This window comes from Macaca fascicularis, chromosome 6 (assembly GCF_037993035.2).
Source record: "Macaca fascicularis isolate 582-1 chromosome 6, T2T-MFA8v1.1".
In the NCBI taxonomy this organism is placed as follows: Eukaryota; Metazoa; Chordata; class Mammalia; order Primates; family Cercopithecidae; genus Macaca; species Macaca fascicularis.
The window spans coordinates 154,098,426-154,125,323 of NC_088380.1; the positions used below are offsets into that span (position 1 = coordinate 154,098,426).

Sequence of the window (26,898 nt, forward strand, 5' to 3'; positions counted from 1 at the left end):
TTTCCGTTGTCAACCTAAAGTAATCAAAAGGGTCAGAATCTAGTTTAAAGCAAGTTTATTGGAGTACAAAGTTTGAGGACAGGCCCCCCAGGAAGCACAGAATTCAAGGAATGGAAATCAGAGTTCTGAGGCGTAGACATTGGGGATCATTTATAGACAAAGTTCAGGGAAGTTTAACAGAATTTCACCATCTTTCTATGTAAGGTTTAACGCATAGTTACAACAATCTGATTAGTCAAAGTGGTCTTTTTCTTTTGAGAAATGTATATGTAAACATTCTACTCTGTAGATGTAATTGTCATGGGGCCTTGGGCACCATCATGTCTGAGTTAGGTACAGGACTATAGGGAGGCAGTTAATCTATAACAAAGATCAGTGATTGGAAAGGGGAGGTCTGGTCTCTCCTAGTTGTTTAAAGAATAAGAACAATGAGGAAGAGAGGTAAGCTATAATCTAAGATGCAGAATTGCAGACACGCCATGCAACTCACTCAGTATCCAGGGCTTAACTTCCGCCTTGTCAAAATCAATTTAGAAGGTCCTGAAATTTTATTTTATTTTATACTTATATTATTAAACATGTTTTATTAGAATATTTTATTGTTGTGGGGGGAATTCCTAAATTTCCTAAGCATAAACATTCTTTGTTTGTTTTCGTATATATTTCTTCCCAGTACATGTTGTTTGGACCTCAGTCTTCTGGGATGGCAACAGAGATGCAATGGAGGTCAAATTCCATCATTTTTAGAGGAATCTATACAAATTAGAGCTAGTAAGGATATAAAAGATCATTTTATCAGGTGCATCATCCCTAAACATACATACACATTTACACACATAATGTAAAATCCTGTAAAAAGAAGATGCTTCCCAATATTCAAGTGCTGTATAGACTTGCTTTTAGGTTAAGAATTAGATGCATTATGAAAGATTTTGCTATGTAACAAACTGCCCCAAAACTTACTATCTCAAAACAGCGAGTATTGATGTCTCATGATTCTGTAGATTGGGCAGGCAGTTCTAGTTTGGGCTGTTATATAAGTCAGTGATTCAAAATTACCCATCTAGACCTTGAAGGTGGAGGCTAGCCTAATCTTTTTCTTCTGCCATGAGACTAACCCTGGCTTCTTCACATGGGAGTGGAAGGGTTCCTAACAGCAACAGGAGACAAACTTAATGAGCAAGCACTTTTTCAGCCTCTGCCGAAGTCACATTTTCTACCCTATTGGCCCAAGTAAATCATAAGGTCAGGCTCAGATTCAAGGAGGGGAGAAATAGGCTCCACTTCTCATGAGTGGCATGGCAAAGTCAACATTGAAAAAGCCAGGCAGAGAAATCACTGTGGTCAGTTTTGCAAACAATCCACCACAATACATGAAGTATGTTTAAGAAGTCCACAAAATGATCAAGGAAATGGTAGAAACTATAAATACTGCAAGAACTCACAGCCACATGAGGTTATTGAGTCCTTGTAGTGCTGTGAAAGGGTTCAAGGAAGAAATTGTTTTGGCGTATGACCCTGATGAACTTGCAAAAGTAGAGAAGGGACGGCAGTGCCTGAAGAAGAGCTTAGTAGAGAAGTGTTATTCCGTGGCCGATAGGCAGTAACTGTTTCACCTAGAGATGTTTGCTGATGACTAATGAACAGGAAGCTGTGTCTTTATAATGCAGATATTCACATATTCATTCATCATCTTTTATTGAAAACAACACAAGGAGCCATTAGAAAATTTAAGCTAAAAAGAAACTCACTGGAAGGATATGGGGTAAAGACTCAGAAGCACAGCTGAAGTAGCAGGTTTCACAAAGATTAGGGACAAAGGCCATTCTGGAAATCTAGGTAGCAGGAACTATTGAATAGGCTCTTAAGCTGTCTGGGCGGACATGAATCAGCTCCAACCAATTTTCTAACCTTGCGTCACCCACTCAAGATTGAAAGTCCTGGGAGAGAATCCAACTGGCCTTGCTCAGAAAACATTCCTGCCCCTTGGCTTAAAGCAAGAGTAAAATAAATGACTCCTGGATTGTTGGCCTAAGCAACTTAGATGATCGTGTCATTCATTTAGATGGGGAGATTAGAGGGAGGAGCAGATTCATTGTGAAAATCAAGAAAACTCTTTCAGCTGTGTTAATTTTGAACTGCCCCTTAGTAATTCAGATAGAGCTCTTGAATAGGGAGTAAATGAATCTGGAGTTCAAAGAGAAATTCAGAGTGTATGAAGTCCAACAAAACAAAAATATGGGAATCATTGGCTGTTAGACGCCATATAAACCAGGGACTTGAAGGGAGCACCTTGGGAGAGAGATTAGGTGGAACAGAAGGTCTGAGGACTGAAGACATTTCTCTCTAGTAGTTCTGGTAGAGAAGGAAGATTCAGGAAACTAGACAGAAAGAGAACAGTCATGAAGCTAATCAACAAGCTATGGGTAAGTCAGGGGAGTCTGCCATCCTGGAATCTTCCAGAGAGAAAAGTTATTCAGAAAGGAAGGAGGGAAAACCATTTTGGATGCTGCTGCAAGGTCAAGAAGAAGGAGCCAAAAAGAACAGACCCCTTACTTGAGAAGATAAATATTGTGACCTTGTCCCAGTGTTTTGGGAGGCTGAGGCGGGAGGATCACTTGAGGCCAGGAGTTTGAGACCAACCTAGGCAACATAATGAGAACCCACCTCTACAAAAAATAAGAATAAAATAATTAGCTGAGTAATCTCAGTTTCTTTGGAGGCTGAGGTGGGAGGATCCCTTGGGCCAGGAGTTTGAAGTGATTATACCACTGCACTCCAGCCTGGGTGACAGAGCAAGACTCTGCCTCTAAAAAACTAAAAGTAAAAATAAAAAATATATTGAGATTGTTGCAGAACTTTCTCCTTAGTTCAGCTAAAATTGGGCTCTTGTCACACGACCAGGAAAGATTAGGCTTGCAACACGTAGAAGGGTGAGGAAAATTTAATTTATTGCACAAAAAGGAAAAAGAAAGAAAAACTCTCATCAAAGCGAGAGGGAGTCTTGCCAGCAACCTCCTGCCTCACAGATTGAATCCGGGTTACCACACAGAACCTGAAGAGGCCAGGCTCCTACCACTGCAAACAGCGCGAACTTCCCCTGGCTCCACCCCGTTCCCTCAGGACGGGGGTGGGCATTATTTAGAGAGAATGAGTCGGGAAAGCGCAGGCTTCATCTAGGACCAGCAGTCCGGTTTTTCAGCCTTCAGGCTGTTTTAGACTTGGAGGCAGGGTTTCTCAGGGGACCCTTGGCTGTCTCCTGACTCTATCAAGATGTTAATAAAAGCCAACTCCACATGGTGGGACAAAAGACCAAAGGGAGCAAAGGGAGAGGCTCAATGAGAAAATGAGAAATAAAATCACTTACTGAGTGATTTTATTTTCCAAGTAGAGGAGGAGAGGTACAAAGTGAGTTTTGAGATTCATGTTGTGACAGGCAGCAATGGTGTGTTGCCATTTCTCTATTGTATTCCATTGTATAAATACTCTGTGGTTCATTTGCATTTTTTACTGTTGATAGGCATTTGGATCGTTTCCAATTTGAGACTTTTGCAGAGTGCTGCTATTAACATTCTTACGTGTATCTTTTGGCAAACTCCAAAATATGTGTACTTTTGTACACATGTAAACCCTAGGACCCAGGGATTTAATTCTTAAGTTTATATTCCAAAATATGTGTAATTTTTATTTTTCTACACGTATTTTGTAATATAAACTTAAGAATTAAATCCCTGGGTCCTAGGGTTTACATAGGTTTAGCTGGCAAACAATTTTCCAAAGAGCTTGTGCCAGTTTATACTCACATTCACAATGTGTGAAAAGTCAAGTTGCTCCAAAGCCTCACCAACACTGGATATTATCAGTTTATTTAACTCTGGGTGTTCCAGCAAATGTGTAATGGTATCTCCTTGTGGTTTTAATTTGCGTTTTTCTAGTGACTTACGAGTTTGGGCATATTTTTGCTCATTGACCACTTAGAATCCCTTTTTTGGGAAGTGCTTGTTTGACTCTTTTGACCACCTTTCTATTGGTTGCCTCTTTTTCTTATTGATCCATAAAAGCTCTTTATATATTCTATATGCAAGTCTTTATAAAACTTTTTTAAAAACGTTTATTTAGCACATACCAAGTTCAGGTGTTGTTCCAGGTGCTGAAATGGAGGATAAGGAAATTTTCAGAATATATGTGGCAAAGAGAAAAAGGTGTTAACCTTTGTGATTTATGTTGTTACTATCAAGTAGGCAACAGTAAATATTTATTATAATTTGTAACATGTATTTAAAATGTATTATATCACACAGATTTTAAATAATTCAAAAATCAACATCTTCACTGACATGTGTTAGCTTCCTAGCACTGGAATGTCATTTGCTTGCTGACATATAAAGGTATATTAAATTTTAAATCTTCTGCTCAGATAAAGAAGTAGTGAATTATCTAAGATGTTTGAAAGACTTAACATAAACATTTTGAAGGAAAAGGATGAATCACAGAATTGTTCTGCATGGAAACCAAATAAAACAAATAAAAAGAAAGATGCATTTATCAGTAGGGAAAATGTCTAGAAAAACTACATATAACTATGCCTGACAATAGGCATACAGCCTACATGTAATTGATACATTTTAGAAGAAAGTGTGGAATCATTTTCAATATTATGTATGTAGAACTCTACCGTGAATCAGGAGTTTCTTATCATATGTTGAGGATGATAGAACAAAGTTACTAACGCAAAATGAGACATTGAATAACCTATCTTTTGTTTTTATGGGTAAAAAATACAGGGAACATAATATACAAGAAGTAAAAGAAATACAAATTAGTATCTAATTTATTATATATATGGAATGAGTTGTGAAACTTCACCAAGAAGTCTTTCTTTGGGGGGATATAAACTATTTGCCCAATCTTTGACTTTCTGTTTCATGGCAGTAACGGTGTTTTTTTTTTTTTTAACAATAAAAAATGTTTGGGCTTAATGTAGTACAATTTATCAGTCTTTTTCTTTATGTGTAGTGATTGCTGTGTCCTCTTTAAGAAATTTTTTTCTGGCTGGGGACAGTGACTCACGCTTGTAATCCCAGCACTGTGGGAAGCTGAGGCAGGCAGATCACTTGAGGCCAGGAGCTTGAGACAAGCCCGGCCAACATGGTGAAACACTGTCTCCATTAAAAATACAAATATTAGCTGGGTGTAATGGCACATGCCTGTAAATCCCAGCTCCTTGGGAGGCTGAGGCATGAGAATCCCATGAATCCGAGAGGCGGAGGTTGCAGTGTGCAGAGATCATGGCGCCACCGCACTCCAGGATGGGCAACAGATCCAGACGTTGTCTTAAAAAAAATAAAAAATAAAAAATCTTTGTCTATGCCAAGGTGGAGCTATTCTATCCTGTTTCCTAGAAGCTTTGCTGTTTTAGCTTTAACATTTAGATCTACAGTCTAGGATCAAGTTTTATTTTGTCTTCACATAAATAAGTAATTAACCCTTAACCATTTGTTGATGAGCTTATACATTCCTTACTGCACCACAGAACCACATTTGTTATTAATGAAGTCACCATCTATGTGTGGGTTTCTTGACTCTGTTCCATTGATTTATTTGTATACGCTTGCATATTTATCACTCTGTTTTAATTACTGTAGTTTTATACTGAATTTTCAGTAATTCATCTTTGGATTATGTTGGCTACAGCTGACTCTTTAAAATTTCACATAAATTTCATGAGTAGCTTTTCAATTTGTATTTTAAAGCTGCTGGTACGTATATTTGGTACATGGAGTCTATAGATTAATTCAGCGATAATTAACATTTTTAAAAATACCAAATTTCCAATTCATACATTTATATATATGTGTACATGCATATACATATATATGCATATACATTTCCTTATTTATGTAGGTATCCCTTAATTTCTCTCTTTGGTTTTAGTTTTGTTGCGTAGAGGTCTAGCGTATTTGTCTTTAGACTGATGACTAGGTATTCGATAAGATTACAAGTGATATTATTTATCAAAATTGTATTTCTTGCTAGTTTGATGCTTATATACTAAAATACAATTGATTATTAGCATTGACTTTGTGTTCAGTGACCTGGCTAAATTCTCTTATTAATCATACTAGTTGTCCCATAGGTTTTCTTGGATTTTCAATATTTACATTCATGTAATGTAGTAATAGTGGCAGGTTTATTTCTTCCCTTTCAATCTTCTTACCTTTTCTTTCCATGCATATTGCACATGCATTGAGAACAATGTTGAATAAAAGTAGGATAATGGACATCTTTGTCTCTTTTTCCCGACTTCACAGGGAAGATTTTCAATATATCAAAATTTTATAAAATATTTGCTGTAGGCTATTTGTAGATATCCTTTATCACAATAAGAAAGTTTCTTTTCTGTCCTAAGTCACTAGAAGTTTTTTTTAAAACATGAATGAGTATAATATTTTATCAGATACTTTTGTTTTACTGAGATCATTTCTACTATGAGTGAAGTAAGTTGATTTGCAAATATTAAAGCAACCTTGATTTCCAAAAGTAAATGCTAGTTGGTCATGCTCTATTATCCTCTTATGTATATTACTGGCTATAATAAAATATTTATTTTATATTATTATTCATATATTATTATGTATGTTATTTATTATTTATAAATATGTATTCTATTTATATATATTCCTACATATATTTTAAGAGGTGCATAGACAAGTTTGAATTGTAACAAGAATGAGCCAATAGAGAGGAAGAAATTAGTAATATAGTAAAGAGTAGGAATGATTGCCAAGTCAGGTCCTGTAGGTGGTGAGATGAATGTGACTCAGGACACAGGTGAATGAGCTGACCTTAGGTGGAAGTGGGGAACCTTATTTCATGTACTAGGAGAGAAAGCAGAGTTTGGAAGTCTGTATGTGTGTGAGCTGCTGGGCTTGTCAGAGGGCAGATGAAGTAGTTCTCATGCCATTGCCTGTGTTTTCCCTGTGGTATATGAGGCCATCAACTGAGAATGAAGGTGGTCAGAGTACAGGAAATGTTGAGATGCTGTGAAGATCTGTGAAATTAATAGAGAATTAGAATAGGATTTTCTAAGTATCCATTTGAGACTTGTAGTTATAATTAAACATGAATCTATCCTGCAGATTTGTATTTTTCTCCTTAGATTGCACTTAATAGATTACTAGTTCATTTTTGTGGCTGTTTAAAAGCATATTGAATTTAAGCAGGATTGGAGTTTAATTGGGTGAGATATTCTCACTGTGACTAAGTTGGATGAATTGAAAAGTGTAGTTTTAGAAAGAAAACTCAAGAAGGAAATTCTTGGGGAAACTTAAAGAATTGTATATATGCAATGCCATTCTTTAAGACAGCTAATATTTTTAAGAATTTACTATTTTTGAGGTACTGTACTAATATACTCCATGTATAATTTCATATATCTTCAAATACTAGTTCCTGTAAATAAGTATGCTGATGATGACATGTTCCATTTCTTTCAATAGCTGCAAAACCAGAAAGTGATGACAAAGCTGGATTCTAACTCCTGACCCCCAAATTCTCTAAGACCCTCAGTGTTAACATGTATTTTATTTTAATGTTATTATATATGTATCATTACTTTTACAAATCTAAAACCAAACATTTTAACATTAGCTACAACTGCAAAATCAACTTAAAAATGTCAAAGAGCCATTTAACATGATAAATTAAAATATTTTAGTAAAACAAAATCACCACTGATACTTTAATATTCTCAGGTCTAAGAAAAACCATTATGTCATATTATTCCTACTTTCCTGGTAGTGTTTCTACTGCTGGACATCGGAAATAGAGATGAATAGTAGAGCCACTGAGATAAGAGCAGAGACAGGAGAAAAGCAAAACATTTCTGAAGAGGCAATTGGTCTAGTTTGGCTATAAGCACTAAACGGGTAAAGGAACATTGGGTGCATTAAAAGTAGAGAACCTGGGATGAAGGTGCGAAGGCTGAGTAAGAATATCTTCACTTGGTAGTAATTCTGGTACATCTCCCTCTGACCTGCAATTCTGAATGTGGGTAGCTTGGTCAATAAAGAAATAAATTGCCTTTCTGTCTGGAGAGGCAGAAGGGTGGACAATACATTGTGCCAGCTGAACTTCCTGTCTCTCTGCTCTGGAGAAGGGCCAGTCACAATGTATGACTCAGCACGCCGGGCACCTCTCCCACGCCAGCCAGGCCTGCCCAGCCACTTGCTGAATCACAAGTGGCCATTTCCAATCCCATCAATGACCCAAGCTCTCCAACTTAGACTAGTTTCTCTGCAATCGGTCTATGATTGTCACAGAGCACAAAAACTATTAACTTCTAACATTTATTTTTTCTTTCCTGGACACTTGATGAACTTTGTAAGCAAGAGTCTGATTTAATTGTTCCTCATTATCATCTGAGTGTGCTGTCTTGGCTTGCCCTTTTATATGGAGAGCGAAATGTTGTTATTCCCCTTTGCCTGTCCTGGCTGTATGATGCTCTGAGGTGGCCATCTCAAGAGATTCTGTAGAAAATAATAATAGCAAAATTTCTCCGTGGAGAAGCTTCATAAATTAAATCTCCAAGCGCCAGTATACGTAAGCCAACAGATTATGAAATATGATTTAAAACTCTGTCCAGAGAAAGGTCAGGGCTTCAGAAAAATCATCATAATAATCAGGAAAAACTAACATGCAACCTGTTATATGATTTTTTAAAATTGCCCCCCATCTTTTTTACTGTGCAAACTGTGGATATTTGTTTATGTTAATTGAGGCTATAGTTTATGTCTTGAATCACACGCATGTGAGTATTACTTTCTGTGAGGTTTTCATGACCCCTGCAATCAAACTTGGGTCCTTCTGTTAGTTTCTATCACAGTATCCTTCACTTTTCTTTCACAATTCTTGCCATATTTTATAACTACATATTTGTTTGTTAAATATTTGCTTATCTTTTATAGATGATTGGCTTCAGGAAGAAGGAAACCACGTCCTTTGTTTACTCCTTTATTCTCAGCACCTTGCACAACATGAATATACAATAAATATTTGGAAAATGACCATCGGAGGAACAAGTGCTCATTATACACCACGCTATATGGCAGGGGTTGCTGATGGATAGAAATCAACAAGGCACAAAATTCTTTGTTCAATTAGTGAGCAATTCAGGCAAAAAGAAAATATTAATGGTGATTATACAATGTAATCCTATGCAGCCATCTACAACTAGATTTCTGAAGTGTTTTGTTTCATTTTTAAGAGACAGAGTCTTGCTCTGTCACCCAGACTGGAGTGCGGTGGTAAAATCATAGCTCACTTCAGTCTTGATCTCCTGAGCTCAAGGAATCCTCTCACCTCAGCCTCCTAAGTAGCTGGGACTACAGGTGCATGCCACTATGCTGGCTAATTTAAAAACAAAAACAAACAAAAACAAACACATCTTTTTAAGACTGTGTCTCACTATGTTGCCCAGGCTGGCCTTGAACTCCTGGCCTCAAGCGATCCTCCTGCCTTCCAAAGTGCTACCTTCCAGAGTACTGGGATTACAAGCGTGAGTCACCTGCACTAGGCCTGAAGCATTCTGTAATAGAGAAATACCTGGGTGCCATGGAAGGTCACAGGGGGAAAAACACAGAGGAGTAACATCTAATTTACATTTGTCAAGGAGAGACCAGGAAAGACTAACTACAGGGGAGATAAACTCCGACCAAGAGTCTTTACGTCTTCTGAGACTTATGTACAAGTTTCTTATTGCTAAAAAGGACGTTTTAATGAACATTTATTTATTTGTTCTTTTGAGATGGAGTTTCACTCTTGTTGCCCAGGCTGGTGTGCAGTGGCACAATCTTGGGTCACTGCAACCTGTGCCTCCCAGGTTCAGGTGATTATCCTGCCTCAGCTTCCCAAGTAGCTGGGATACAGGAGCCTGCCACCACGCCCAGCTAATTTTTTTGCATTTTTAGTAGAGATGGGATTTTGCCATGTTGGCCATGCTTGTCTCAAACTCCTGATCTCAGGTGATCCGTCCACCTCTGCCTCCCGAGGTGCCAGGATTACAGGTGTGAGTCACCGATTCTGGCCTGAACACTTATTGTAAAAATTATATGGTAGTTCTCTCAAAATCATTCCGTTTACTGCCCAAAAAATCTACATAAATTCTAAGTTGTCCACGTTTATGAATTTTAGATATATGGCTGTTTATTCTGGATAACCACAGAAAATACACAAGAGTGGGTGCAGTCACATATATGTGTTAAAGAAGGCATTCAAGGTGCTTTTTTTCTTTGGAAAAGCTTTGTAAGGCTGCTTATGAGACAGGAAGTAAGTATTTTATAAGTTCCAAAGCTTCTTGGTCTATTGATGAGTTTTTCTACTGTTAAAAACCTCTGAAAATTTGACAACATACTCTAGAGAGAGAAAGTGGTGAAATAGGCACTGTCACATACTGCTGGTGGCAATTCAAAATGATATGCACCCTATGGAGATAAATTTGGCAATATCAAGCAAAAATTACATATACCTTTGCCCTTTGTTTTGACAAATCTTTGTTTTAGCAAACCCTCTTCAATACATCTATAACGAAGTTAGACTGCCCAGAATATAAGAAGGCAACCACACTGGGCCAGTACTACTACTGGGCTATGTGTGGTGGCTCACACCTGTAACCACAACATTTTGGGAGGCTAAGGTGGGAGGGCTGCTTGAGACCAGCCTGGGCAACATAGTGAGACCTCGTCTCTACAAAAAAATTTTAAAAATTAGCCAGGCCTGGTGGTACGTGTCTGTAGTCCCAGCTACTCGGAAGGCTGAGATGGAAGGACAGGTTGAGCCTTGGAAGTGGAGGCTGCAGGGAACTATGAACATGCCTCTGCGCTCCAGCCTGTGCAACACAGCGAGACTCTGTCTTAAAAAACCCCCGTCTCTACTAAAAATACAAAAAATTAGCCGGGCGCGGTGGCGGGCGCCTGTAGTCCCAGCTACTCAGGAGGCTGAGGCAGGAGAATGGCGGGAACCCGGGAGGCGGAGCTTGCAGTGAGCCGAGATCGCGCCACTGCACTCCAGCCTGGGCAACAGCGTGAGACTCCGTCTCAAAAAAAAAAAAAAAAAAAAAAAAAAAAAAAACAACAACAAACAAAGATATACGCATAGAGTTTTTCACTGTTGCACTATTTATATTAGCCAAAAATCTGGAAACAACCTGAATATTCATTAAGCAGGGACAGGTTGAGTAATCATGTGACATACATAAATTGCAGCACTGCACACCTGAGAAAAGAAGTGAGAAATATCTCTATCTCCTAGTGTGGTTTGCTCTGCAGAGTATATTGTTAAGTGAAAAAAGCACTATGGCTTTTATTAGGATATATTAGGAATATATCCTAATAACAAATTTATCTATAGATTCTATACAATCCACATCAAAATCTCAGCTGGCTTCTTTGCAGAAATTCACAAGTTGATCTTAAAATGTGTATAGAAGTCCAAGGGACTCAAAATTCAATAAATTCAAAGACTAGCCAAAACAATCTTGAAAAAGAAGGGCAAAGTTGGAGGGCTCATACTTCCCAGTTTCAAAAGTTGTTACAAAGCTACAATAATCAAAACAGGGTAGTCCTGGCATAAGGATAAACATGGAACAGAATTGAGCATCTAAAAATAAAGTCTCACATTTCCAGTAAATTGACGTTTAACCAGGGTGCCAAGAAAATTCAATGGGGGAAGAATTTGTCTTTTCAACAACTGGTGCTGGGACAACTGTATATCTAAATGTAAAAGAATGAAATTGGAACCCTACCTCACACCATATACAAAATTAACTCAAAATGCAAAATAGAGGTAAATATAAGAACTTAATGTATAAAACTCTTCAAAGAAAATATAGAAGTAGATGATCAAGACCTTGTAATCATTAATTGTTCCTTAGATATGACCCCAAAAGAACAAGTACTTTAAAAAGTAGATAAATTGGACACAATAAAAACTTAAAACTTTTATGCTTTTTATGCTTCAAAGTCACTATCAAAAGAGTGAAAAGTCACCCCAGAGAATGGGGAGAAAATATTTACAAATCATATATCTATTAAAGGATGTGCATTTAGAATATACAAAGGGGCCAGGCACTGTGGCTCATGCCTGTAATCCCAGCAAATTGGGAGGCCAAGGTGGGTGGATAACCTGAGATCAGGAGCTCAGGACCAGCCTGATCAATATGGTGAAACCCTGTCTCTACTAAAAATACAAAAATTAGCTGGGTGTGGTGTCAAGTGCCTGTATCCCCAGCTACTTGAGAGGCTGAGGCAGGAGAATCACTGGAACCTGGGAGGTGGAGGTTGCAGTGCATGGAGATTGTGCCATTGCACTTCAGCTTGGGCAACAAGAGCGAAACTCCATATCAAAAAAAAAAAAAAAAAAAAAAAAAAAAAAAAAAAAAAAGGATACAAGGATTTCTTCCAAGTCAATAATAAAAAGGGAAAATGCAATTTAAAAATGGATAAAGAATCTGAGTAGTTTTACATTAAAAGATAAATAAATGGTCAGTGAGCACTTGAAAAGATGCTCAGCATTACAAAACATTAGAGAAATGCAAATCAAAATCACAATGAGATGCCATTTCACACCTATTTTTTTTTTTTTTTTTTTTTTTTTTTTGTGAGACAGAATCTTGCTCTATCTCCCAGGCTAAAGTGCAGTGGTGTGTGATCATGAAAATGGCTCACTGCAGCCTCAACATCCTGGGCTCAGGTGATCCTCCTGCCTTAGCCTCTTGAGTAGCTGGGACTGCAGGCATGTGCCACTGCACCAGACAAAATTTTTTTTTTTTTTTGTAGAGACAGTGTCTCACTCTGTTCCCCAGGCTGGTCTGAAACTCCTGGATTGAAGCAATCTTTCTGCCTCAGACCCCACAAAGTGCTGTGAGTACAGGTGTGAGCCACCACACTGGGCCAGTACTACTCTTTAAAAAATGGGAAATAACAAGTATTGGAGAGGATATAGAGAAATTGGAGCCTTTGTACACTGATAGTGGGAATGTAATGTGGTGCAGCCACTGAAGAAAACAGTCGGACAGTTCTTCAAAAAGTTAAACATAGAGTTTCCATTTGATCCAGCAATTCCATTACTCAATATTTACTCAAAATAATTGAAAGCAGGGACTCAAATAGATACTTGCACACCAGTGTTCACGGCAGCATTATTCATAATAGTCAAAAGGTAGAAATAACCCGAATGTCCATCAACAGATGAATGGATAAACACCACATAGTATATGTCTATGGTGGAATATTACTCAGCCTTATAAAGAAGTAAAACTCTGATATATACTACAACATGGATGAACCTTGAAATCTTATAACAAATGAAATAATCCAGACATGAAAAGACCAATATTTTATGATTCCACTTAGATGAGATGCTTAGAACAGACAAATTCATAGAAACGGAAAATAAAATAGAGGTTACCAGCAGTTGGAGAGGCGGAATAGGGAGTTATTATTAAATGGGTACAGAGTTTCTGTTAGCAATGATGAAAATGTTCTAAAAATGGACAGTGGTGATGGTTGTAGAACATTCTAATGTACATAGTGCCACTGAATTGTACTTAAAGTATAATATATTTTTAACAACAATAGGAATAATGACATCAAACCCAGGAGTTCATTATAATATATTTTTAAGTATATTGATTGTTTTTGGAGGACTCTAGGAAACAAACAATTCATTTTGAAAAGTGGTAAATAAAGGAAAGACAAGTTCAAGACCAGTCTGAGCAACATAGTAAGACTCCGTCTCTACAAAAAATTAAAATATCAGCTGAGCATTGTGGTGTACATCTTTAGTCCTAGCTACTCGAAGGCTGAGGCGGGAGGACTGCCTGAGCCCTGAAGTTCGAGGCTGCAGTGAACTATGATGGCACCAGTGTGGTCCAGCCAGGGTTAAAGAGCAAGACCCTGTCTCTGAGGCGGCGGAGGGGGAAGGAAGACTTAAGCACACCTTTCCTATATGAATTGAACCTCGGAGTAACTAAATAATTGATTAAAGCAAGTTTCTCTGTATAAAAATACTCCAGCTAAAACATTAAGGAGAAATGATAGAATTAAAATATCACAACCCCTAAGGAATTTTTGGATCAAGATGACAATAATTAATGGCTGATAACACTACACACAAAATATAGACTTATTAATTGTATAACTCCTAATCAAGGGCATACCACTATCTGTGAAATAGTTTTGCCAAAAAAAAAAAATATAGATTTTTTTTTTAACCTAAACTTGAACAAGCCTCTAGATCTAACCACCAATTTTTACAAACTACAAAGAATTGTGGAATGTGTAGATAGACATGACATTGAATGCAATCATCAAAGTCCAGGCTAGATTGCAATGGTGTGATCTCTCACTGCAACCTCAGCCTCCCAGGTTCAAGTGATTCTCCTACCTCAGTCTCCTGAGTAGCTGAGATTATAGGCACGTGCCACCATGCCCCACTAATTTTTGTATTTTTAGTAGAGACGGGGTTTCACCATACTGGTAAGGCTGGTCTCGAACTCCTGACCTCATGATCCACCCGCTTCAGCCTCCCAAAGTGCTAGGATTACAGATGTGAGCCACCGCACCTGGCCCACATTTGGGTTTTTTTCAACGAAAAATTACTAGAAATAAAAGAATAACAGTTGGTCAGGGAAGCTGTAGAATAAAAAAGACTGCCACATATGTCAATGGCAGTGGGCGGGCCTTGTTTGAATCCAACTATAGGATGCAAACATTTGATAAAAATTTCTTTATTTAAAAAGAAAAGTTTATAAAACAGTCAGGAAAAATAAAAAAGATTGAGGATCTCAGGACAACTACTAGCCCAGATAATTTATAAAGATTAGATAACTGACTCATTTTTGTTTGTTTCTTTCCTGATAAGGCAATATGTATTAGATATATCAGAGTAGAAGGAAATTTTTTCTTACATCTATTTGGCTTTTTAAATATAAACATATAAAAACCAAAATGATTTATAATCCCACCATTTATATAACTATCTTATTTTCAAAAAAAGTTATGCATATACTAGTGTATGTGCATTTTTATTCCGTTTGTGGTTGTGTGTTTATATCCTTTTTAAATATATCCTTTTTATGTACCTAAGTAGCTATATACTATACTGCATACTATACTGTAAACATTGTTCTTTTCCTTCGTCTTTACAATATATTTTGGAAATAGTTCCATATCAGAATATAGAGCTGCGTTTTTGTAGCCATTGAAATGCAAAGAAAAAAAAAGAATATGGATCTGTCTCAGTTTTTTTAAAATGTTGTATAATCTATAGCATGAATTTGCTATAATTTATTCACATGCTCCCTTAACGACGGGCATGTAAATTATGTTAATTTTATATGGTATAATGAGTATCCTTATATGTACATCTTGGCACAGTTTTTCTAGTGTATCCATAAAGTTCCTTGCAATGAAATTATAGGACAACACAGGGTGTGGTGGCTCACGTCTGTAATTTCAGCACTTTGAGAGGCTACGGCAGGAGGATTCCTTAAGGCCAGGAGTTTGAGACCAGCCTGGACAACATAGTGAGCCCTCACCTCTAATAAAAATTATCAAAAAAATTAAAAAAAAGTTTGGTATGGTAGTGTGTACCTGTAGTCCCAGCTACCCAGGAGGCTGAGGTGGGAGGGTCATTTGAACTTGGGATGTCAAGGCTACAGTGAGCTATGACTGCCTGGATGAGATGACACAGTGAGACCCTGTCTCAAAAAAAAAAAAAAAAAAAAAAGAAATTACAGGCCAAATCTATGTGCTTTTTAAAGGATATTTTTGAATTGTCCTCAAAAAGAGGCTTCACCAAATTACCATCCAGGGTATACAAGATACCCATTTCTCCATGTCCTTACCAACAGTGGCTCTCATCAAGCTTTGGTGGAAATGCTCACATAATGATCCATTAATGACTAAAAGTCATGACATACTTGCTTAGGTTGTAAATTGCCTCCCTCTAAACTTATACAGAGAGAATTTAGGGTGTTGTCTCAGCTTGGTTCCAGTGTTATCCAAGCCATTAACCTTTCTTTTGCCTTAGATTGTCACATTGCGGTATTCAGTTAAAAAACAAAAACACAACTGGGTATTTTTTTTTTTCTTTTTTGAGATGGAGTCTCGCTCTATCGTCCAGGCTGGATGCAACGGCGCGATCTTGGCTCACGGCAAACTCCACCTCCCGGGTGATTCTCCTGCCTCAGCCTCTTTAGTAGCTGGGACTACAGGCGCCCGCCACCACCCTGGCTAATTTTTTGTATTTTTAGTAGAGATGGGGTTTCACAACGTTAGCCAGGATGGTCTCGATCTCCTGACCTCGTGATCTGCCCGCCTTGGCCTCCCAAAGTACTGGGATTACAGGCATGAGCCACCGCGCCCGGCCACAACTGAGTACTGCTTTTATAGACTGTTGAAATCTGCCTTTGGAAACCGTGGGTTTGCTGTATTGTTATGGTGAATGAATTAGGTGCATAATACTCGTTGTTAAAAAATGAACTTCACACTAGGTACACCTTGAAAAATTATTCCAGAGCTATAAGAAGAAAAATATGATGGGTCATTGCTCTAAAGAAAGGTTTTAAAATGTAAATTTGTACTTAATGAATAGGACAGTGTACCCTAACCTCCTCCTTGCTATTCCTGAGGGATCTCTTCTAACAAGGGCTAATGCTTTGCGTAAGCCGTGAAAAGCCTGCTGTGAGCACTCCCTGTTCAGAGTCAGAAAAACACAATGAAGTGTTCTATCATTTTAGGTTCTAGGACAATGTTCTCTTGCTTTTCCTTGCTCAGAATGGACCCTTGCTGGGGTAGCATCAGAATGAGGATTTGGTGCAACAGTTCCGCAATAGGAAGTAGGTTCCCCTACTATCATGGTTTTCAAGCTTTTTTGACTGCAGCCCATAACAAGAAATAATGTTTTTCATCATAACCCAGTAGGTCTACTCACAGAGATACATTATATTCATAAAAAATCTCATAATGTTTAACTTTATGTTAATAGCATTTATCCTATGTTATTCGATCTATTTTACTTCTTTTTAAAAAATGCTCATCACATTCAACCAAACTGATTTCACAACTCCTTCAAGGAATTTGACTCACAATTTGAAAAACACTGCATTGTAGAATATTTTAGATCTCTTCCCAACCCTCAGAGTCAGATTTATTTCAAGATGGCCCCTGTAAGGCAGCTTCAAGCATGTGAATGACTTTCTTTTTTCTTTTTACTTCTTTACCATTTACCTTGACTCCCAACTAAGTGACTCTTTTGGCTTATTTGGTAACCATGCTAATTTCTAAACATAGAATCTAGAGCATTTACATCAGAGCCCACCCAAAGCTTGTGTTTTAACCTCGCTTGTTTCCTTTCTCTTTTGATTCATTGATTATGTTTTCTATTGCTATTTGTTCAATCTGTATTCCAGGCAGTGTACAAGTATTGAGGCACCAATGGTGAGTAAAAGCAAGCATGCATCCTGAGATATATTGGGAATGAAAGAAGTTAATCCAAAAGCACACAGGAAAATATTTTCAAACTTTGATAAATTCTGTGTAAGCATATGGCATTGCGTGTAACAGGGGAACCACATTTAATATGGAGTGTTGGAAAAGGTTTCTGTGAGAAGTGACACTTGAGCTGAGACTTGAAAGGTGAAAAGAATATAACCAGGTACTGGACAGCATCATGAGTGCAGGCACAGGTCACACCATATCACAAGTTTCTAAGGCTGAAGGGGGCCTGAATTGCTAGTTGGAGAATGGAAGGAAAAGATCTTCAAGATAAAGCTGGAAAAATAAACAGGGCCAGACCTCATAGGTTTCTGTAGACCATGGAAAGAGGTGAAGGTTATCTTGAGCCTGGATGACATGATAAAACTCACATTGTAAAAATATAACTGCAAAGTAGAGAATGGATTGAAGAGGTCCAAGATTACGCAGACAGAGCTATGAATAGCCTATTGCAATGGTCTGGGTCAAGCATAATGGAGTAGGGTTGGAATAGGGTGGTGATCTTTTATTAGTTTTCTTCCTTACTGAGCACACTTTGCAATGAATTTCAAATGCACTGGGACCAGACTTGTTAATTTTGGAGCTGTCAACTAAGAAATAAATAAGCCATGATATCCCACCAAAGAAAGTTGTAGAAATGCTATAGTGAGGCTGTGATGAATGGTTGAGGTACAAGGAAGCTCTTACTCATTTTCAAAAATCAGATGATACGACATTGAATATTCTAGATATTGCCCAATTGTTTTATGTTCACATATTTTACTGGGCATAGTTCTGGATAATAAAATATTTATCTTCTCTCCCTCTGAGAATTAAGAATCTGAGATGGAGAGTTTTAGCTCTGATGTGCCAAAGGAGAAAGATGATTTTTAAGAGCCAAACGTGCCTCTATGATTAAATAAACTTATATTTCTACTGGCCAAGGGAAACATGTTGCCTCTTGCCTGGGCCTCTTCTGTCTTTGATTGATAATCCCCTGCACATTCGAACACTGTTATTAACTTGCCACAACTGGCACCTTTATCACTTTGTTCTTTGAATAAAAACAGCTTAATGAATAAAGACAGCTTAACCCAAGTCCCAGTAAAAATATTCATTCAGGCTGATTTTAAGAAATATATTCTGCTCCCTTGGAGTTAAATGGAATAGTAGGAGAAGAGTCCACTGGTCTGTTACCAGGTTTCTGAACTACACCTGGCAGCCTAACGTAGTCAACAGCAGGGAGTGAATCACGTCTGCTCTGTATGGTAACCAGGTCTGAGTAGGTGGTTTGCACTGGCATCTAATTATGTTTATGAGTAGTACTCTCTTCTCCTGACTTTTGGTACCAAACCCTCATACACCTCATTATCCCTATCCCATCTGCCACTCATCCCAAAAGGCCTTGCTTACATCCCACAATCAATCATTCTTTCTATTACCTTAGCGGAGAACAGCCTGAGGTACAGCAGGTCTCAGCCATGATTACAGTTTCACCAGTTCAATATTGTTTACTGAATGGCCTGTAAAACACGGTGAATATAATGTGTGTTGCTGCAGTTGGAAGGCTTATGTACCACATTGCCTAGAACCAAGGAACTTTCCTCGTGCCCAATACACCAGTGGCAGAGATGACCAGCCAGTCATTGCATTGAGATGAAGAATAGTATCTCCCAAAAGGCAATACCAAACATACATTTCTCAGGCTTTTACAAAGCATTTTTTGAGTTTCTGTTAGACAGAGCTTAATTTTTCCAAGACATATTCTGTGTAAATCAGTCTTCGGTGATAAACAGAATTTATTGAACTATCAGGTGCTATTAATGCTCATTAGAATGTTACCACCTCAGATTAATGCTTCATTGAATTTCTTTTTTTCTGGTGTAAGTATCCCTTTTCTCCTTTAGCACAATGATAATTATAAAGAAGAAAATGTACTAAGTGCATTTCTCCCATCATTGATATTTTACATCTATTTCCTCAGCAAATAATTTGTCACAAGGAAGTAATGTGCATCCCTGGGCACTGCTTGCAGGCAGTTAATTCTTTGATTCAAATGAAACTTTAAAATGTGATCTCCATGACGTTATGTCTAAAGAAACGTGTCAAAGCAGTGTTCACACAGAAAACTTGACTGTGTCTAGAAATCATGGCTGTGCTTTGAGGGAAACAAAATACATCACAGAGGTAGGAATGCATTTTTACAAGCTACTCTTTGTACACACCAGAGGCCAGTTCTACTCTGTCTCATTTCCTCTTTACACAGCTGAGGACAATTCTACTCTCTGTGTCTCATTTCCTCTTCTAATTCCTCATCCCTGCACTCCCCAATGTCTGATCCTGCCTACTTCAGTGACTGGGGGTCACTGCAGATGCATGCACAGGGTTCTGTTATGGGATCTGGCCTCTGCCACCTTCTCCAGACGCAAGCTTCCCCCTCATACCTGTTACTCCAGCAAATCCAAGCTATTCTTCTTTCCCCACTTGCACTAGGTCCTTTCCCAAGTCTGTGCTTGCATGCATCCTATTTTTCTCTGGTATTTTTCAAATTTTACTTTGGCACCTGGAGAACGTTTGGCACTACCATTTGTCAGGTGTTTAACTTTGTGCATTTCCTCATGTGAATGGGAGCGTGGGACCAGCATCATGAGGAAAGACTGGGGTTGCACTTGCAGAGTGTGTCAGAGCCCACAAAGTCACTCAGTAGAAACATCAGGAGATGTTAGCGTTATTTTTTAGTTATTACTGTGATCATCATTCCTCAAAATTGAGCTCTGGTTTTACCTCTACTGAGAAGCTTTCCATTACTTCCCCATCCCAAAGACAGAGTGAATTACTTCCTTGTACTGTATGCTTACTTCTTCATTGCCCTTCTTATATGTTTTCCTTGTCATTAACGTGGGACATGATTTGTTATAATGTTGCTGGGCAATGATGTTGTTAGTATAGAAAAATGGGCATGAGAATGGTTCAAGTTCCCATAACCCATATTTTATGGGCCTTCTGCAATATACGGTTAGGATACAACCATTAGCAATAAATGGATAACTTGGGTTCGTTTCATTTTCTGTGTTTTATCACCATATGAACAAATAGTTATTGAGTGCTTACTATAAGTCAAGCATGACAATAAGTATTATAATTACCCCGTTTGTTCATCAGGGTGATCAAATGTGCTTATTATTATCATGTGACACATGAGGAAACTAAAAGCCTAAGGTGATAGAGCTAGGGATAGACCACCTACTCCCAAAGTCTGAGCTCTTAGCTCAGGAACACTCTGCTCTGTTCTGTCGGGTCTCATTTGCCTCTGAGACTCTTTAATGTGTAAATATATTTGATAAGTTTTCTCTGCTAATGCAATTCCAGGTATTCCTTCCAAGATGAGGAAGACATGTTCATGGTGGTGGACCTCCTGCTGGGTGGAGACCTGCGTTATCACCTGCAGCAGAACGTCCGCTTCAAGGAAGAAACAGTGAAGCTCTTCATTTGCGAGCTGGTCATGGCCCTGGACTACCTGCAGAGCCAGCGCATCATTCACAGGTCAGTCAAGTCCAAGGTGACCGCCATGAACGTAATGCAAGGAGAGAATCCACAACTGGCTAATTCAGTAAATTCTTGTGGAACATGACATTTAATCCTCATTAATTCTTGCAACAGTACCCTGAGGTAGGTTGATTGTCCTCATTTTGTAGATTTTTTAAAAGACTGAACACCTAGAGCTTAATTTGCCCAAGGTCACAGTAAACAGCAAGATCACAATCAATGAATTTTGGTACTATTTTATAACTAAGCTTAGACAAAGAGGAGAAAAGGTGGCATATAGAAACCTAATAAATATTAAACAAATAATTAAATGGAGGTTGCACATGTAGGGAAAGAAATAGAATGAAAAGAAAGAAACTTCTTAGGAAAAAAATTTGAGTCTTTCTAATATTCGTTGTCCTGCAGTCTATATTAAATTAATCCCTAATGTATGTACTGCAAATGGAGGTAGAGGAAGCAATAGCAATGTCTTCTGCATTTAGAGTATTTGTAGTAAATAAAGACATACAAATAACATAAGAATCCATAAAACTATAGAGATAATAGACAGAAAAGGATAATACTTTATAGTAAAGAAATTTGTAGTTTTAATGATGATTTTATATATAGTATCTAATTTGATCTCTGAAATAACCTGAGATAAATAATCAGAGCAGATATAATTAGACTAGAATTACATATGAAAAAATCATGGCTTGTCTACATTAAATTATCACCCAGATTTACTTATAAGAATTGTAAGCATATCAAACATCAAAACATCTACTAATCAACTTTAAAACAACTACTGCTTACTGGTTGATGACTTACTATGTGCCAGGCACTCCTAGGTACTTTATGTACGTTAGTTTATTAAATCCTGAAAACTCAGCAAAGATTCCACATTTCATTATAATATTCCCATTACACAGATAAACAAACTGTGTCAAAGATTTGCCAAGGACAAACAGCTAACAAATAGTGTAGCCAGGATTTAAACCTAGATCTCTCTGACCTCAAAGTCAGAATTCTATGATACCAATTCACATTACTTACACATGTGAAATATATGCATTGATTATACATCATTAAATGAAAAATCAGTACATATGACTCTGCTGCTGTCATCTCTAATCCTTGAAGAATTTGCTGAGATTTTAAGTACAATTATGTCTCAATTAGTAAAATGTTGGCTAGATAAAATATTTGACCACCATCAGTTGCCATTGACCTCTAATTTATTTTTTTAAACCTTTATTTATATTCTATTTTTTTATAGAGAGATGAGGTTTCACCATGTTGTGCAGTCTGGTCTCCAACTTTTGACCTCAAGTGGTCCTCCTGTTTCAGCCTCCCAAAATACTGGGATTACAGGAGTGAGCCACTGTACTCAGCCTATAATTTATCTTGATGAGTACAGAGCCTGTAGGTGAAGATGAAGCATCAGAATTTATAGATTCTCTGTGCAGGTACCACAGGCCAGTTCTTTTATTTATTTTTATTTTTATTTTGTTCGGCCTTGGCCCTCTACATTTAGTTTTTATTTAACGTTCCTTCTTTGGAAGGGCCTGTTTGTATTGGAAGTGTGCTCTTCAGGCACCAGATAAATGAAAGCAGACCGGTTAATCACATAGGATCTCAGAAGTGAATTTGCACACCTGGTGTTTTTTCAATAACTAGAAATCCTGTTCTCAAGAACTCATCTTCCCATACTGGTTTACTGCTCCCTCATAACTCTTTCTGAGGAGAAACTCTTCATACTTGTTAGTCTATGGAGTCCCTCTCAAAACTTTCATGCTCATTCATTCTCCCAAAAATTGCCAACCACAGCCTATCTTGGTTGTGACATCACAGATATCAGAAAGAATGCAGTGACCTTGAGAAACCAGCATGGCCTGAGAGCCTTTTCACTCTCTCTCCTTTTCCTGTTTGAAATTGGGTTCTGTCCCTTCTGTCTTTAGGCTTCATGTTCTTGGTCATCAAAAGACCAGTTCTCTGAGCATTTTCGCCATGTGTTTAGAACTGTGTTCCAAGAGGAATTCAGGAGGGAAAAGCTACAAAAAATCTTGATACAATTTTTCCCCAAGGAGCTTACTAACACCAAATACTGTTTTTCTGTTCTTTCCCTCTCTTTTTCTCTCATCATCATCATCATTTTGCCACTTAAATCATAAACCAAGGATTAACTTTCTGGATTTTTGCCCTTCAATCACGCCCAGTTATTACTTAGTTCTCGTCCTCAGAAGGGCCTTCTTGTACTGAAATGTCTCCTCACCATGGTAAATGTATGGAAGGCAAACAGGATGACATTTTGAGTGCAGTGTTAAGTTGAGATGACATTCTTCTGGCATCAAAAACTATTCAGGTGCATTTCTGTAGCCTCTATGCACCTCTCCCCCCACCTCCCAGATGTTATATTTTACAGGCTCTCATACCCTTTTGTACCTCTTCTGAGGAGTTGTGACATTTTGGTGTGTAATTAATTCATTTGTCTTCTTTACAAAATTGTGAACTCTGCATGTTTTGCTTTTCATTGTATAATCAGTATGTGAAAAAAAAATATGAGCCACATGAATGACTGATTGACCAGAAGTTCAGGCTTACAAACAGGAAAGATTAAAATATAAGATATTAAATCCAAAGGTCTCAGACCTACTTGTACCTTGGTCTTTACATTAATCATGTAATTTATCATCCAAACCAAGATACTCTGAGAGATAAAGGGGATGCTATTGATATTAATAATGGCACTGGGAAGAGTCAAAAGCCATCAATAATCTAGGCAATTCAGGACCTATGTCAACATCATTAAGGCTTTTCAAGGCAGTGTTTTTTGGTTTTTTATTTTTATTTTTGTAGAGAAAGGGTCTCCCTGTATTACCTAGGCTGGCCTTGAACTCCTGGGCTCAAGCAATCCTCCCGCCTCAGCCTCCCAAAACTCTGGGATTACAGATGTGAGCCACCATGCCCAGCTTCAAATAGATGTTTTAATTCTGACAGTGTTCTGATTAACCAGGATTTTCTGCTCTCAGAATACCAGATATCAATTTGAAATGGTGTCAAATAGCTTTTTAAAAAATGTACATGGTAAAAAAAAAAGCAGTGATCCCCTTGTCTAAGACATTTAAATGATAATAATTCTAGCATTCTGAGACTAGGGTTCCTGGGCCAGAGAACGCAAAAAGCAATACAGAAGAGATGTAGGCTTCTGAATACTGTGATTCTTTTTAAAATCTCCTTCTTCAAAAGAATCAGCATGATTCATGTTGTATTTGACTTCAAGATAACAAAACACCTTTTAGTTACTTAGAAAGATTAGATTGTAAAATACATGCTGAGTTCCTACAAATTAAAAGTGAGAATGAAAAAAAGCATCAGTGAAAGTACAGTAGATCTCCCGGACAAGGAGAGGCCATCTGCATAAAACTGAAGATATAAAACACGTGACTTCCTACTTTTAGATTAAAATCTCCATTTTGCCTTTGGACATGGTAGAAGATTCAAAATTACCCATAAACAGTCAGCAATACATGGAAGTAGGAGCAGCAGTAGGCTGCTGTTTGCTTAGGGCTTCCTGGGTACCAGGCTGCCTGCTAAGCACTTGTTATGAGTTATTTCAGTCTTCCCATAGCTCCAGGAGGTTGATGGTGCTTTGTCCCCATTTCACCGTCAATGAAACTCTGGTTCTGAAAAATTACTTGCCCGTGGTTGCATGGCTAGTAAGTGGGGAAAGCATCATGTTTAGGAAATGCAGAGCTCTTCACCACTCTCCAGCCTGCAGATGTTCAGCGTGGCTGCAGCTCTGAGGAGAGCACAGGACACGTATGCATGGCCACCTGCCTCAGGCACCTACAGACGGAAGTGGCACATGTGGAACAGACAGACAGAGAACAGCCTAAAACTGGAAGCTAAATTGTGTGAGAAAGACAAGTACTTCAGAGAAGATGGTGTGGAGTCACAAAACAAGTTTCATGAGAGCTCATACAGAGAACAGCCTAAAACTGGAAGCTAAATTGTGTGAGAAAGACAAGTACTTCAGAGAAGGTGGTTTGGAGTAAGAAAACAAGTTTCATGAGAGCTCTGAGGATGTAAAGGGGACTTTTAACAGCCAAAGCACACAGGAAGTCTAGCCTAGCAAGAGGAGTTCAATGGATGGAAGTCTCCACTTGTTTCCCCGAGTTAACATAGAAGGGGTTCTTTGTAAAATTCTGTTTTCACTTCAGCTTTTCTGCCAGAAATGTCTAGTGTAGTGATGTTTTAAAAAAAAAAACTGTAAGATCTGTTTCTGCCATACATCCCCATTAAGACATAAATGGAGTTTTATTTTGTGGATGTTTAAAAATCCATGGACTTGCACTTTTGGTCATTTCTCAAATACGTAGAATATTCAGCTAGTTCTCTTCAATTTCAGAATCTTTCTTTTCTATAGTTGTTAAAGACACAGGGTTGCATAATAACCATTAGGTTTAAATTGTGCAATTAGACAACTTTCTTATTAGTCAAGAAGTCAAACTTTTTGTGTGAGTACAGCTTTAGTTTCCAAAGAATGGCCAGTTTGAAGTATAATACTCTCTTTTGCTTACTTGAAATCTGCAAATAAATGCTTTAAATTATGGACAAAGTGATTATTTGCTTGTATTTAAAAAATAAGGAAAACAAAACTCATTACAATCTCTTCTACAGGGTTAGTACTATTTTATGTGTTGATTGCCACAGCCTCTCCAATGAACAATCTGGTGGAAAGCAATTATTTAATATTATATTCCAAAGACAAATTTCTGTTTACTCCCTTGTCAGATCTTAAAGAAGACTCAATTATGAATTTAAACTAATGAGATGGATTGTATGGGACAATTAAATAGTAAGTCATCTTGGGTCAAAATGCCATTTGAGTGGATGGTTGATTGTTTTCCCCTCTGGGAATTACCCCCCACTATAATGAGGTTATAATTCACTGTTTTCTAAATTTTTATAGGAATGAGATAAAAATCTAATTAGAGCAATTGGTGCCAGTAATTGCAGTACTACAGAGAGAGCTGCAAACATTTCATTTCCTATTGAGTACCGAAATGTTGAAGAGAAATAAAATGTATGACTATCTAGAAAAACACAGGATGGTAGTATTTTTATTTATCACCTTTGCTTTCTTTGCTGTATTCATTGGAACCAATAACTGATTCCAGATTCATTTTAGGGACTGTATAAGATGTAGATAGAAATTATTTCTCACACATGACCTCTTGGGCTGGAGTAGCTGCTTATGGGAAGTTCCTATCATTCTTCTAGAAATCAGTAACTTGACAGTGAAGAAAAAAATCTTAGGAATAATGCTTCTAGTCCAAGTATTTATTCAAAAATTATTTCTTGAGTACCTATTTGCCAGTGTTCTGAATGCCAGGCTCCCATGGGGAACAAGACAATCCCCCTGTCATGTGAAGTTGTTAATATCATAGTGTGAAAAATAGTCAAGTAAATACTTCAACATTAACATCAAATGTTGTGGCATGTGCCATAAAGAATGAAAGCTGTTATGTGCATATCCCGAGCTATGCATGTGTGCTTGCATGCATGTGCACGTGCGTGTGTGCACACACACACACACGCCCGCACACACACACAGAGTATGCTTAGCTGCATCTTCCCAATGCTCATGGTTATATCTCTAATTGTAGCCTCTGGACCATGATATTCTATATAAAAAGCTGTTTTATGCCATTGGGTATATATATACTTAAGGTATATATATACCTATACTTAAGCCTATACTTAAGCCTCTCCTATACTTAAGCCCTCATGGGTGGATACTACACCTCACTTATGTTTTAATCTCCAGCAACTT

At 37.8% G+C, this 26,898-nt stretch overlaps 1 protein-coding gene across 3 annotated transcripts in view; it reads left to right on the forward strand.

Annotated features, from left to right (window-relative positions):
• Nucleotides 1-26,898, forward strand: part of STK32A (serine/threonine kinase 32A) — a 151,812-nt gene that overhangs the window by 66,258 nt on the left and 58,656 nt on the right. For all 3 annotated transcript variants that reach the window (XM_073994543.1, XM_005558160.5, XM_015452097.4), the window contains one exon: nucleotides 20,904-21,077. In XM_073994543.1, the coding sequence (XP_073850644.1) occupies nucleotides 20,904-21,077 (174 nt within the window). The remainder of the gene's footprint in view (nucleotides 1-20,903; nucleotides 21,078-26,898) is intronic.